The sequence below is a fragment of the Hyperolius riggenbachi genome, chromosome 3 (genome assembly GCF_040937935.1).
Source record: "Hyperolius riggenbachi isolate aHypRig1 chromosome 3, aHypRig1.pri, whole genome shotgun sequence".
Lineage (NCBI taxonomy): Eukaryota > Metazoa > Chordata > Amphibia > Anura > Hyperoliidae > Hyperolius > Hyperolius riggenbachi.
Window position 1 is genome coordinate 429,614,871 of NC_090648.1, and position 15,433 is coordinate 429,630,303.

Sequence of the window (15,433 nt, forward strand, 5' to 3'; positions counted from 1 at the left end):
TAGCTCGTCCACCTGCCCTAGCCAGGTATAGGTGCCCCCAGTATAGGTATCCAGGCATAGGTGCTCCCAGTATAGGTAGGCAAGTATAGGATCCCCTAGTATAAGTAGCCAGCTATAGGTGGTGCCCCAGTATAGGTAGCCTGGTGTAGATGCCCCCAGTATAGGTAGCCTGGTATAGCTGGTGCCCAAGTATAGGCCAGCAAGATACAGGTGCCCCCAGTATAGGTATTCAACTATAGGCGATGCCCCAGTATAGGTAGCCTGGTATAGTTGCCCCCAATATAGGTAGTAAGCTATAGGGCCCCCAGTATAAGTAGCCAAGTATAGGTGGTGCCCTCAGTATAGGTAGCCAAGTATAGGTGGTCTCCCAGAATAGGTAGCCAGATATAGGTAGTTTCAACCCCAGTATAGGTAGCCAGGTATAGGCGGTGCCCCAGTATAGGTAGCTTAGGTGGTTCCAGCCCCAGTATAGGTAGCCAGGTATAGGTGGTTGCCCAGTATAGGCAGCCTGTAGCCAGATATAGGTGGTGCCTGAGGATAGAAAGTCTGCTGTAGCGGGCTCACTCATCTGCCACGTTGAAGCGCTGATGTCACTCTTCTCTCACTGCTGGAACACGGTGTGCTGGTTAGTGAGCCACAGGCCCGCAAACAGCACATGCAGCGCTTCCAGCACTTTGGAGGGGCCCAGGGCCCCCAGAACAGAAGCCCTGGGCCCCTCACTGCAGTGTCAGTTGTCGTCCCCCCTGATGGCTGCCCTGCGCACACCCCACTTTGCAGTTATTTACTTGTAAAAAAAAATGTTTGGAATCATGTATGATTTTCGTTCCACTTCTCATGTGAACAGCACTTTGTATTGGTCTTTCATGTGGAATTCCAATCAAATTGATTCATGTTTGTGGCAGTAATGTGACAAAATGTGTAAAACTTCAAGGGGGCCGAATACTTTTGCAAGCCACTGTATAAGCTCCTTCCACATGCCTAAATCTAACCTACCCCCAACATACCATATATTCCTTCGTGACGCCTAACCCTAGTGTAGACTTCCTTGTGCATAAGCCTAACTTCCCATCTAACAAACTCCTTCCTGTTGTCTCAACCTAATGTCCCCTCCTAACATAAAAAAACCATTCTTGCTGCCTTACCCTAACCTCCCCTCTAACATAAACTCCTTCCTGATGTAAACTTCTTCCTAACATCTAACCCAGAGCGAAGCACAGGAAAGACAATTGGTTTCTACAAATTGCAATTGCAGAAGTCCGGTTGGTTTAACTGAATGGGGCACAAACACAATTGCACATGCGATTGTGCAAAGGCAGAAGAATGCAGCATGCACTACATTGGCATTTTGACGATAATCAGAGAACATCAGTGTAAACTGGGTACGCAATTTACATTATCATGGCAGAACATTTGGCAAACAGCATGCATTTCAAAGATCACATTGGAACACATGCAGCGGAAACGAAAGGGAATTTTACCACCTTTATGTACTTACTTATTCAAAACTTGTTGGCCCCTTAGTGGTAAAATTGGATGAGTGCATGCCCCAATAGACTCAAAATAATATACCCTAATAGTAATGTGATGAATGGGAGCGGCCACTAGGTGGCAGTAAAACAATAACAGTTGTAATATACAGTATGTGCTAATATACAGCAATACTATACTGATAAATAAAATGAGTTGAATGAGGAAACTATGTTTGTTTTCAAATCTTCCACTTTTTAATGGCAAGTTGTAAGTTGCCTGTAGAGCAACCTTGCTGTGTATTCATGCTTTCATATTAGTGTAATAACAATTGTTTCCTTTTCTAGGGGTGCTTTAAACCATGAACTGTCCAAACTGTTCAATCAGCTCTGGGATGTTGATGAGAATCGCATGAAGCCCGGCAAGGACTACCGCATCTCTCTGCAGGTACATTCAGAGACTGCAGGGTGTAGGCCATGCCTTACTAGCATTGCTGCGTGTGATGGCTGATTGTAGAGGCATCGTGATTGAGCCGTTACTTCACATGTACTGTTCTTGGAAAATGTATGCAACAGAGTCCTTTTCTTTTATATATCCACACACACTGAGCAATGTGACAAAAATAGTATTTCCTCCACATTGTAAGCTTGCAATGGCATAGTTCACCCCCCATTGTTATCTATCTCTGCATTATTTGAGTATGTACCTGTATTGCTGTTTGTTAGTATACCCAGGGGTGCAGCTTGGCCCATGCAAACCAAGCAGCCGCTTTGGGTCACACCAACAGCAGGGGCCTCCCAGGCTGCCCTGTCTGTGACTTGTATGACTGCTGCTGCTTCTTCACCACACAAAGGCAGGAGGTTAGGAGACACCTTTTGGCTACCTATACTGAGGGGAAACTTTGGCTATCTATACTGGGGAGGGCACCTTGGCTACTTATACTGGGAAAGGAACTTTGGCTAACTATACTGGGGAGGGCACCTTGGCTACCTATACTGAGGGAGGCACCTTGGCTACCTATACTGGGGGAGGAACTTTGGCTACCTATACTGGGGGATGAACTTTGGCTACCTATACTGGGGGAGGAACTTTGGCTACTTATACTGGGGAAGGAACTTTGGCTACCTATACTGGGGAGGGCACCTTGGCTACCTATACTGGGGAGGGCACCTTGGCTACTTATACTGGGGGAGGCACCTTGGCTACCTATACTGGGGGATGAACTTTGGCTACCTATACTGGGGGAGGCACATTGGCTACCTATACTGGGGGAGGCACCTTGGCTACCTATACTGGGGGAGGCACCTTGGCTACCTATACTGGGGGGTGCACCTTTGCGTACCTACCTATACTGGAGGGCTGCCTATTGGGGGAGGGGCACCTTTGGCTACTTTTTTTTTTTTTACAGGAGAAGGGGCCTCTGACTGGAAACATTTAGCAGCAGCTCTGAGCATACCATGCATGAAGTACTGTATGTGTGTATTTTGTATAAGTGTTGCTGGCCGTTGTGATTGTACTGTATGTGGATAATGTGTATATTTATGGTCCCCAGTATTGACTGTATTTTACACTGTACAGTGCCTTGGAAAATATTGAAGATCATTTTGTCTATTCTCCTGCTGTTCACTAAACATGGTGCTAAAACTTCTGTGTTTCTACAAGAAATGTTATTGGAGGAGGGAATGGCCTGATAAGTGATGCTCAGAGGATGGCATCATTTCCCATAATTCACTGATTCACTGTACTGCTTAGCGGGCTGGTCAGGACAGAGAAAGCCGGAATTCAGAAATCAGTTATTATGCTGGTCCTGGGACACAGTGAAGATCCATTAGTGCTTCTGTGTGGTGAGAGAATCTATTGATTTGTTGCTGGCTGGCACAGCTTCAAGGCAGAGCTATGTGACCACGCCCAAAGTCTCATAGTAGTTAATTGATGTATGACTTTTTTCCATCCGCAGAATGACTGTTAAGTTGGAGAGGATGGTTGGAAGTTGTGGCTTTGTCCCCCTCTACTTCCCTCACTGATAGCAGTTCTATCTCCTCTACAGGGAAGAGCAGGCTATGTACCGGCGGGGAGTAAGGAGGCCAGAGACAGCGCCCGCTGCCCACTTTTCCAGTATGTGGATGAGGAGAAGCTGAAGAGCAAAAAAACATTTGCTAGTAAGTTGTTCTTTCTTAATAGAAAGGAATCCAGTCAAAGCTTTCTGTCTAAAAACCTGAAAGAGGTTACAGCCTCCAAAATTTTTTGGAAACTGGAATAAAAATTTCAGGTGAAGTTAAGCCTCGTACAAATAATAATAATGGCAGTATTTGTATTGCGCCTTTCTCCTGTCGGACTCAAAGCGATTGCGAGGCAGCCACTAGAGCGCACTCAGTAGGCAGTAGCAGTGTTAAGGAGACTTGCCTAAGAAACTCCTTACTGAAATAAGTGCTGGCTTACTGAACACGCAGAGCCGAGATTTGAACCCAGGTCGCCTGTGTCAGAGGCAGAGCCCTTAACCATTACACTAGTCTTAGTAATAGGTATAGATAGGGGTATGCATTAATAGGGGGCTAGTGGAAGGCGTATCTTTAGGGGTATGCTTTGATAGGGGGGTTAGTGTAAGACCTATAGATAGGGGTATGCTTTGATATTGGGGTCAGTGTTAGTGTTTAGTGTTATAGATAATGTATGCTTAAGTACGTGGGTCAGTGTCAGGCGTATACAGGGAGTGCAGAATTATTAGGCAAATGAGTATTTTGACCACATCATCCTCTTTATGCATGTTGTCTTGCTCCAAGCTGTATAGGCTCGAAAGCCTACTACCAATTAAGCATATTAGGTGATGTGCATCTCTGTAATGAGAAGGGGTGTGGTCTAATGACATCAACACCCTATATCAGGTGTGCATAATTATTAGGCAACTTCCTTTCCTTTGGCAAAATGGGTCAAAAGAAGGACTTGACAGGCTCAGAAAAGTCAAAAATAGTGAGATATCTTGCAGAGGGGTGCAACACTCTTAAAATTGCAAAGCTTCTGAAGCGTGATCATCGAACAATCAAGCGTTTCATTCAAAATAGTCAGCAGGGTCGCAAGAAGCGTGTGGAAAAACCAGGGCGCAAAATAACTGCCCATGAACTGAGAAAAGTCAAGCGTGCAGCTGCCAAGATGCCACTTGCCACCAGGTTGGCCATATTTCAGAGCTGCAACATCACTGGAGTGCACAAAAGCACAAGGTGTGCAACACTCAGAGACATGGCCAAGGTAAGAAAGGCTGAAAGACGACCACCACTGAACAAGACACACAAGCTGAAACGTCAAGACTGGGCCAAGAAATATCTCAAAACTGATTTTTCTAAGGTTTTATGGACTGATGAAATAAGAGTGAGTCTTGATGGGCCAGATGGATGGGCCCATGGCTGGATTGATAAAGGGCAGAGAGCTCCAGTCCGACTCAGACGCCAGCAAGGTGGAGGTGGAGTTCTGGTTTGGGCTGGTATCATCAAAGATGAGCTTGTGGGGCCTTTTCGGGTTGAGGATGGAGTCAAGCTCAACTCCCAGTCCTATTGCCAGTTTCTGGAAGACACCTTCTTCAAGCAGTGGTACAGGAAGAAGTCTGCATCCTTCAAGAAAAACATGATTTTCATGCAGGACAATGCTCCATCACACGCGTCCAAGTACTCCACAGCGTGGCTGGCAAGAAAGGGTATAAAAGAAGAAAAACTAATGACATGGCCTCCTTGTTCACCTGATCTGAACCCCATTGAGAACCTGTGGTCCATCATAAAATGTGAGATTTACAAGGAGGAAAAACAGTACACCTCTCTGAACAGTGTCTGGGAGGCTGTGGTTGCTGCTGCACGCAATGTTGATGGTGAACAGATCAAAACACTGACAGAATCCATGGATGGCAGGCTTTTGAGTGTCCTTGCAAAGAAAGGTGGCTATATTGGTCACTGATTTGTTTTTGTTTTGTTTTTGAATGTCAGAAATGTATATTTGTGAATGTTGAGATGTTATATTGGTTTCACTGGTAAAAATAAATAATTGAAATGGACATATATTTGTTTTTTGTTAAGTTGCCTAATAATTATGCACAGTAATAGTCACCTGCACACACAGATATCCCCCTAAAATAGGTAAAAAAAAACCAAACTAAAAACTACTTTCAAAAATATTCAGCTTTGATATTAATGAGTTTTTTGGGTTCATTGAGAACATGGTTGTTGTTCAATAATACAATTATTCCTCAAAAATACAACTTGCCTAATAATTCTGCACTCCCTGTGTGTGTATATATATATATATATATATATATATATATATATATATATATATATATATATGTATGTATATATATATATATATATATATGTATGTATGTATGTATGTATGTATGTATGTATGTATGTATGTATGTATGTGTGTATGTATGTATGTGTGTGTGTGTGTGTGTGTGTGTGTGTGTGTGTATATGTATATATATATATATATATATATATATATATATATATATATATATATATATATATATATATATATATATATATATATATAGGGTATAGGGTATGCTATGGGAGGGGTGTCACAGAACAGCCGTGAGAAACGAGAACGCAATCGGTTTATTGCACCGATTGCCAGTGAGGTGCTATATCTGGATTGATTGTGTAGGAGCATCTGCAGTCTTTTCTCAGCAGAGAGAAAGCATCAGCTTAACTGCAGGCTCTTTTGATATGCTAATGAACAGGAACAAACCCCTGTGTTTAGGACCCCTGAGTTCAGGAGGCTAGTGTTTACTTTTCATTACCTCAGATAGATGTCACTAGGCTCACCAAATGGTCAGCCTAATCACAGCACTGCTTCCCCCCAGACAGGCCGGAGCCATATAGACAGAATAAGAAAGCATGGAGTTTAGGATTTTGAGCATGTTTAAGCAATACCGTTCAGGTGAGAAATGTGGAAGTTATATCATTCTGCTGGTCCGGATCTTGTGAGTATTTTGATATTAAATTGGGACCACTGGCATAACCAAAACTCAGGGGATTCCACTGTTTTTTAACCGGGCATGCAAACATGCCCAAGTTTGGTATCATATGAACTGGCCTAGTCTGAGAAATATGAATATGTGATGGTCATGTGTGTGCGGAAAGCAGAAGTCGAGATATGACAAATGTCATATTTGGTGGGCATAGAGCACCCATCCAGGGAGCTCACCGCCCCTGTCCAACCCCTGGGCTGTACTTGAGGCTCCACCCAAAGATGTGCATTGTTCAAAAGTGGTTGCGAGGGATTCCTCCCTCATTCCTCCATTTTCCACCTTCATGAACGCGCGGCCACCGTGAGGAACAAGTGGTGGCCGTTTTGCTTGAACTTTGCTGAAACTGAACAAAAGGACTTTACCAAGGACTTTATGATTCTTCCCACAAAAGGACATCTTTCCATAAAACTAAGTATTTTTTCTCCCTTTCTTTTATTTTTCATACTGGCTATTGTTTCAATAATTGTTGATTTTAATAATTGTCTGTATATATTAATTATTTAGAATGCCCGTGAATAAAGACTTTATCAAAGTCATTCACTGTTCCGCTACCCTATTATTCAGCATACACAGAAACTGAACTCAGACTTCTGAAGAGATGCTACTGTTGTTACTAGCCAGGCAGAATAGAGTGTGTTTAACCGTTTTTATTTGCAGGACCAGTCAGTCAGTCAGTCGGGTCCACTGGCCCATACAAGTGGTGGTGGCAGGTACCCTGAAATAGTGTGTAAAGTTGTAATTACCGTACCTCACAGGCTCCCTTCTGGTTTGTCTGCGGCCAATTCCCAACGGTTCCTACGCATTGACTGCGACCACAGTTCGCACGATCTGTGCGCTGGCACCGTTTGGAAGGCATTCCGCGGGCTGACCACTACGGCTCCTGTGACAAGAGGGTCAGTGTTTTGCATATAGATAGGGGTATGCTTTGGTGGGGTTTGGTTAGCCCACCACCCAGATTATCATGTGCCTTTACTAACCCTACTGAGCCCTTAGATTAGTGTTCACGGTGTCCAAACTATATAATATCAGGTTTATATGGCCTGTGTAATGTGCAGATGCCATTGTTATGTAATGTTGTTTTTCATATGTACGACAGTATGCAAATACAGTATGTGTGTGGGATTATTGTCTTTAGCAACATTTTGGTTTCACCCACAGCTTTCATCTCTCTTCTGGACAATTATGAGATGTCCACCGGGGTGGCAGAAGTGGTCACTCCAGAGGAAGTGGCAGAAATTAACCGTTTTCTGGATGCCATCTTGGAAACCAAAGTGATGAAGGTAAACAAGTAGTGCACCCCTGTCTCTGTTAGTGGAGTTCTCTGTTCCATGCACACATAGCGAAGATGATTCCATGATGTTTTATCCGACTTTCAGATGGCTCATGAATTTCTGGTTAAGAAAAACTTTTCCAAGTCGAATCTGAAAGATTTTAAGTCGCAGCTGTACAATATTTGGTTCCAGCTGTACAGCCGGGAGCCTGGGAAGGGGTGAGTATGGCATTTTTATTTATTGTAATATGTACATCGAAAAGCAAAATGGCACTTTAATTTAAAATGTTATGTTTATTTAATGTGACCCTTAAAGCGGACCTAAAATCTTGTAATGCAGACATATAGTTGCTAAGAAGTGCACTCTGTGTTTAGAGAGATCAGCCTGTCTAAGGGTGCCCATACAGCCAGCGGATTTGGCGGGAAATCGACCAAGAGACAGATTTGATTTGGCCGCCATGAACCACAAGCCGATTCCAGATCGATTTCATTATGACGTCGCCTTGCAGCCCAAAGCACGGTCACCCCTAGCGTTAAATGTGCCGTGCATGAATACTTTACCGCTGCTTTCTCCATCCTCTTCCTCACCCCCCCCCCCCCCCCCCATATGTGTGAGAAAGAGGACAGAGACAGCGGCGGACACTGACAAGTAAAGTATTGATGAATGGGGGGCGATTTTACACTAAGGTGAACAGCAATGGGGGTTCAGTCATGTTCGGCGCTCGTCCCGATCCTGCACGCCATTACAGCCATGCACCTGATCAATCACGACCTAGATTTTGCAGCATGTCCGATTGATGCAGGTGACCAATATCAGCCCAAAATTGGTTACATTGTTGATCAAGCATGCTCTTGACGGCACCAATTTTCATCTGATTTGATTATAATAACTGAATTAGATGGTCGATTGGCTGCCAAGTCGCCTGATGTATGGCCTTCTTAATTAGCTGTTGTCATCAGCAAGTAATACGCAAGTGTAAATGAGGGCTGTCAGCTGCGCTGTGGCGTGCCCTTGTCCTGTGCCAATTTATAAATACTGAAGGTTACCGCATTCTTCGGACTATAAGATGCTCCTGACTATTAGACGCACCTCGGTTTAGAGGGCAAAAACCAGAGAAAGAAATATAATAAACCTGGTCTTGTAGATGACCCCCCTTGGTGGCCTCATAATGTCCCCCTTGGTGGTCTGCCCCCTCTGTGTCCTCCTGCACTGTCATCCTGTATAAATGTAATTAGCGGTGGCAGCAGCTATCACGCAACTCATCCTGGGAGCCAGAGGCAATTAGCTTCTGTTGTTCTCCATGTCCTGCTCCGCTCCCCCTCTGCAAATATAAGTAGCAGCCACGGGTATCCCTCACCTGATCCTTAGAGCTCACAGGGATCATCTGCTTGTCTCTCTCACCCCCCCACCCCCAATGATGGTCTCGTCTATAGTGGTGCAACTAGGACGTGCCAGCACTAGGGGGAAGGAGTGAGATTGCCCATTTTGATAGCCCATTAAGTTTTAAATATACCCACTAGAATATATGTTTTATGATACCAAGTGGGCTTCCAGTGTTCGGACATTGTTTTGAGATTGCGACAGCTGTTATAGTTATGACCTTATTTTTCACCCTCATATTTACCTGATGTTAGTCCTTGGCAGGGAACAGGCAAATATTAGTTCTGCACAGAGACTGCCCAGGTACTGTGAGTTGTGTGGTGTTCAGCATGGCTTGATGTTTACAGAGCTAAAAGAAAAGAAAAAAGGGAGGAGCGCTCCGTAGTGCATTAAAACTTTTAATCATACAACACGCAAGATTTGAAAAGGTGGTCACTTGACAAAGGCATGGATGCGCCGAAATGCGTCGTGAGGTCACTGCACACGTTTACCAGAGGGAAGGCTCCTACTGTCCACCACCATCTGGCACACCCACCACTGCTGGCCACAGAGGAGTAGCAGGTTGCCACCCACGGTTATTTGATTGGGGTCTTGACCCAAGATATGTCTCTTTTTACCACGTTTGAATAAGTGTTCTTAAATCTTGCGTGTTGTATGATTAAAAGTTTTAATGCACTACGGAGCGCTCCACCCTTTTTTCTTTTCTTTTTGCTATCACAGTTACACCCTTCAGCCAGGGTTTAGGAGCTGCTAGTTACTGCATTTTACCAACGCTGTTTGATTAGCGCAAGATTGCACATCATTTTTTCTTGTTTACAGAGCTGCAGTAAATAAACCTAGTCTTTGTTATTCTGCATCTGTGATTACTGAACACTACAAGTTGTAAGTGTATCACCTCCTTCTCTAAGAAAAAAAACAAAACATTTTATCAGGTCATCTACACATAGTTCAAGTAATTTAGCAAGCTGTATTGGTCGTGTCCTGTGCAGGCACAAGGCTAATGGCTGAAATGCAGGGAAATATTGTTACAGTTGTAGTGGCTGTGCTTCCATTTAGGACCCTTTTACACTTAATCAGTTGGTATGCGTTAGTGCGCGTTGGTACGTGTTTTTTCCATAGCAGTGCATTGGGAAGATTTCAGTTAAAACTCGTTAAGTGTAAAAGAGGCCATAGGAAAACATGGGCATTACTCTGAAAATCAGTTTTCTTTCCGTTTTAACTGAGAGCAATTGATTAAGTGTAATAAGGTCCTTAGAGTCTGAGCACACTGCTGCGTTGCTGATCAATGAAATCAGCCAGTGCATAGACAGCACTGTCTGATGGGTACACTGATGTGCTGTGCAGGGTTGCTTTGTTACAACTCACTGCTACATGCCTTTTGATTGCACCACAGAGATGCTCCATTCAGTCTATACTGAATGGAACATATATGTGATACAATCAAAAGGCATGCTGAATGGGGCAGTGCTGCAACTGTAAACAACACAGATGTAATATGTTTGTGGTCAGGCCGTTACTGTCCACTGCACTCTCTCCCCATTCTTTGAGTCTTGCTGTTATCTAAAACCACAAACACTGGTTCACAGGACAGCTGCAGGCGCCGGACTCTTATTGGCCGGGCCCCCAAACCACCATGTGATTCCTAGAGGTAAGTGCGGGTGGGCCCCAGAATTCTTGCCACCAGCGAATTCTCTATACTGAATGCAACACACACAATTGCTCATTCCCAGCTCTAGCAATTTCCTACCTTTTATTTGGTCAGCAGGCGCTTGTCAGCCAACCAAGTGCACATACACCCTTTGCCTGCTGTACCAAATCTAGCAGGTATTGCATGAATTAGGCAGCATGTTACTAGCAGGACGTCACCGCACCTGGCATGCAGAGGCCTGGGACTGCAAAAACAACTGCTCCATCCATTATATATTTGTACAAAGCAGGCACATAGCCACGAGGGGGAGATTGGACTGGGTCAAGTGGGAGAAAAGTAGCAGCACTCCTATGGCAACAGCTGTGTAAAGATGAATAACATCCATAGTAGGTAAGTATACATTTCTCATCTAAACATTGCCTCTCCCTCCAGCCTCAGTGCCTCACTCTGGAATTGAATATACAGTGTGTGTAAATGGTGCACATTCAGTTTCATTGTAAGTAACATTTCTATTTTGTGTGCACCTCTGCAGGAACGACTCCTGTGGCTTTGAGCATGTGTTTGTGGGCGAGTCGAAGCGAGGTCAGGAGATCATGGGCCTTCACAACTGGATCCAATTCTACCTGCAAGAGAAGAGGAACAACATCGACTACAAGGGCTATGTGGCCCGCCAGCACAAGAGTCGGGTACGTGGCAAAATATGAGCAGACGAGCAATACTGGCAACATAAAGTGTATATTGCTACAATGCATAATTTCTGGTTCCCAAAAGCAAACAGGCAACAAATAAAAAGGAACAAAAAAAGGAAAGGACCTTGTGGGTTGACCAAATATTCATTTTTTTCAAACAATATAGTTTCAGTAATTTGATTTAAGTTGTATTGGTAGGGTAGTAGCCTTCAGCACCGGAACCTGGTGGCAGGGCTGCCACCTAAAGTTTCCAGTCACACTGATATTCTGCCGAGGTCTCTTCCCTTAGCCTTTAGAGTTCAACTTATTGTAAGGCAGCGGAGGTAGTTTTGGTCGACCCTGGATTACCCCAGTACTTGCTATAATTAGCCAATGTGCCTTGTTCCACCACCCAAGGAGGATATGAGACCAGCAAATCTACACAGTCTTCACTCTGCTTTAGCCATTGTGTTCAGGGCTCCTGTCTAGCCATCCTGGTTACCCTATTAGCTAGGGGCCCACAGAGTCCCGATCATGCTTCAATCCAACACGCAATCCTTTACATAACATTGCCCAAGTCACACCACGAGGAGGTAGTGAGCTTGAAACCAACCAGTATGCACTTTTAAAATTCATACTAGACATAACATATAACATATTATTATTATTATTAATAATAATAATAATAATAATAATAATAATAATATTTTATAATAAGTGTTATTATGTGTTATGTCTAGTATGAATTTTAAAAGTGCATATTGGTTGGTTTCAAACTCACTACCTCCTCGTGGTGTGGCCTGTGCAAAGTTAAAGATGAGGTTTCAGCCATACGCTCTCAGAAAAAAAAAACATATACATATATATATATTTGCTCTAATTACATAACATATGTATTGCACTGGCCATATTTTGAATTTAGTGATTTTTCTACAGTAACAAAAGAGAAAATCCTTCTTAGCATTTTTCATTTTAACTGTCGCTATTTTGAAGTCAATCGTGATGTCATTTCCTCCCTGCCTGATTGTGTATGCATAGCCCGTCCTTCACTATAGAAAGTGCATTGTCTCAGCATAAGAAATATTGGCCTGTCATAGAGGAGCAGAGGTGTGGGAGGGGAAAACAGGAGGGAAAGAGGCTTCAGCCAATCAGGCTGCATTAGTTAAGTTTGAGGGGAAGTAGAGAAGCAGAAAAGGAGCCAGGGCTGGGGAGTCGGTCCAAAAATCCACCAACTCCGACTCCTCAGTTTAGGATTCCTCCGACTCCTCGACTCCGACTCCTCTAATTTGCATATTACAATTTTGTTGATTAAAAGTATGTAACGTGAAATTCGTTCTTTTAACTGCCAACGCTTAGGAATTTTACAAGACAACTGAAGTGAGAAGGATATGTAGACTACTATATTTATTCCCTTTAGACTAAAACTAGTTCTTGGTAAGAGTACTTGTAAAAGGTACAAACCGGAACAAAGAACATCTATCAGGCCCTAGGCAATGTAACTGTGGGTACATGTAAGAGTGATCTGCAGGGGAACGAGGAGATTCTTCCTCTATTACACATTATTCATGCACAATCTGAACCAGGTTTATGGGTGACAGACAACACCTCTCTTTTCAATGTGCACAACATTCTCAGTGGATTCCCTGCAGCTCTGTGGGGAGTGCATATGTAGAGTATAGTACTACTGTGTAACAAAGTAAACCTGAGACAGATGAAATTAAAGTTTTATATATACCTGGGGCTTCCTCCAGCCCCCTTCAGGCTAATCAGTCCCTCGTTGTCCTCCTCCACCACCTGCATCTTCTGCTATAAGTCCAGGTACTTGAGCCAGTCTGGAATAGTGCGCATGCACACACTCCGCCGCCGGAAGCGTACTACACCTGCGCAGCACTATTGCGCAGGTGCAGAATGTTCCTGGCTGTGGGAGCGGCACGTGGCTGGACTATGCTGACTGGCTGAATTACCAGGACTCATGGCAGAAGATCCAGGTGGTGGAGGAGGACAGCGAGAGACTGATTGGCCTGAAGGGGGCTGGAGGAAGCCCCAGGTATGTATAAAAAAAACTTTGCTTTTCATCCGTCTCAGGTACCCTTTAATTTGTAGTCACCAAACCATATTTTAACAACATATCAAATTATTTGATTTCATGAGCAAAGGGAGTGCATACATTTGCATAAATCAGCATCAATGCAGAATTATTTCCATCTCATTGACCATCTCTATTAGTGACACAGCTACACATCAAGCTTTATTCTTACAGCATAGATGTTATTTAGTATATATAAGAGATTCCTGTGTACACATCATATATACAGTCACAATCAGATATGTATATCTGACTTTAAAAATACAGAGACTGCTTTATTGAATCAGCACAAGTAACTAATTTTGATTGGTTTATTTCATTTTTGTGGACTGAGCATAGCTATTACTGTATATATACTGTATATATACATTATTTTTAATGACTATTATCTGAGAAATAGAACATTTTATCATATTTTCTATTTTAATTACAGTTACAAATTCATTAGGAGTCGGAGTCGGTGCATTTTTTCCCGACTCCGACTCCAGAATCAGAATCAGTTTTATTTCGCCAAGTACAGCAAGAGCCATAATCGGAATTATCTGTGGTACACATGGCATAGACAGAGTAAAGACATACAACACATACAGTTTGAAATGCAGTAATCAGATATACAGACAGTGATGCCGGTAAACGCTAGTAGAAGGCCCCCGTTTCCGGATAAGAACCGAGGGAGGCAGCGTCGGGGACCAGCTGACCGACCCGTCAATTACGAGTGCAGGCCGGACCGGGGAAGGTCAGAGTTCAGTGACCGAACGGCTTGGGGGAAGAAGGTGTTCTTCCGCCTCTTGGTTTTGGATGCTATAGTCCTGAAACGGCGGCCCAACGGGAGGAGCTTGAAGTAGTGGCTGCCAGGGTGAGAGGGGTCACGGGAGATCATGGTGGCCCTCTTCCTCAATCTAGCGGAGTGGAGGAGATCAAGAGGTGGAAGAGGGGACCTGATGATTCTCTCTGCATCAGCTATGACCCCCTGCAGTTTATGTTTATCACTGGCCGTTGCGCCCGCGTACCAAACAATGACTGAGGAGCACAGGATGGATTCTATGGTGGCAGTATAGAAGCTGACCAGCAGCTCCCGTGGCATGCCGAATCTCTTCAGTTGGCGCAGGAAGAACAACCTCTGCTGGGATTTCTTTTGAATTTTAGTAGTGTTATGCCCCCATTTGAGGTTATTGGTGAGAGTCGTGCCGAGGAACCGAACCGATGACACTGTAGAGACTTCTGTTCCTCCAATGAGGACAGGTAGGAGGGGGGGAGGGTTCCTCCTGAAGTCTACAACTAGTTCAACAGTCTTTGCCGTGTTGAGAACTAGGTTGTTCTCCCTGCACCAGTTGCAAATTCTCTCGACCTCGCTCCGGTATTTATGCTCTCCGTTGCTTCCAATTAGGCCAATAGTAGTGGTGTCATCTGCAAATTTGATGACCTTCACAGAGTCAGCGTATGAGATGCAGTTGTTGGTATAAAGGGAGAACAGTAGAGGTGACAGAACACAGCCTTGTGGAGCCCCAGTATTGGTGGTTCGAGTGCTGGAGTAATAGTTGCCAAGCTTCACCTGCTGTGTTCTATTTGTCAGGAAGTCCTTGATCCATGCTCGGAGAGTGGGATCAACTCCAAGCTGTGTCAGATTGGTGATCAGGATGTCAGGGCAGATCGTGTTGAGCGCTGAGCTAAAGTCTAGGAACAGGATCCTGGCATAGGAGGCCGGGCTGTCTAAGTGCTCAGTGATGTGTGCCACGCTGACATTGATGGCATCCTCCACGGATCTGTTTGCCCTATATGCAAATTGGAGCGGGTCTAAAAGGGTGAATTATACTAGGTGGGCGCTAGAATAAAGATGCAATAGTTTTATTTAGGGACAATAATGCAATAATTTATGTACAATTGTTGTATGAAGAT

At 44.0% G+C, this 15,433-nt stretch overlaps 1 protein-coding gene across 1 annotated transcript in view; it reads left to right on the forward strand.

Annotated features, from left to right (window-relative positions):
* LOC137561635 (poly(U)-specific endoribonuclease-A-like) overlaps positions 1–15,433 on the forward strand; it is a 44,486-nt gene that overhangs the window by 18,254 nt on the left and 10,799 nt on the right. The window contains exons 2-6 of the mRNA XM_068272944.1: positions 1,815–1,914; positions 3,515–3,626; positions 7,643–7,764; positions 7,861–7,973; positions 11,316–11,469. Coding sequence (XP_068129045.1) covers positions 1,815–1,914; positions 3,515–3,626; positions 7,643–7,764; positions 7,861–7,973; positions 11,316–11,469 — 601 coding nt within the window. The remainder of the gene's footprint in view (positions 1–1,814; positions 1,915–3,514; positions 3,627–7,642; positions 7,765–7,860; positions 7,974–11,315; positions 11,470–15,433) is intronic.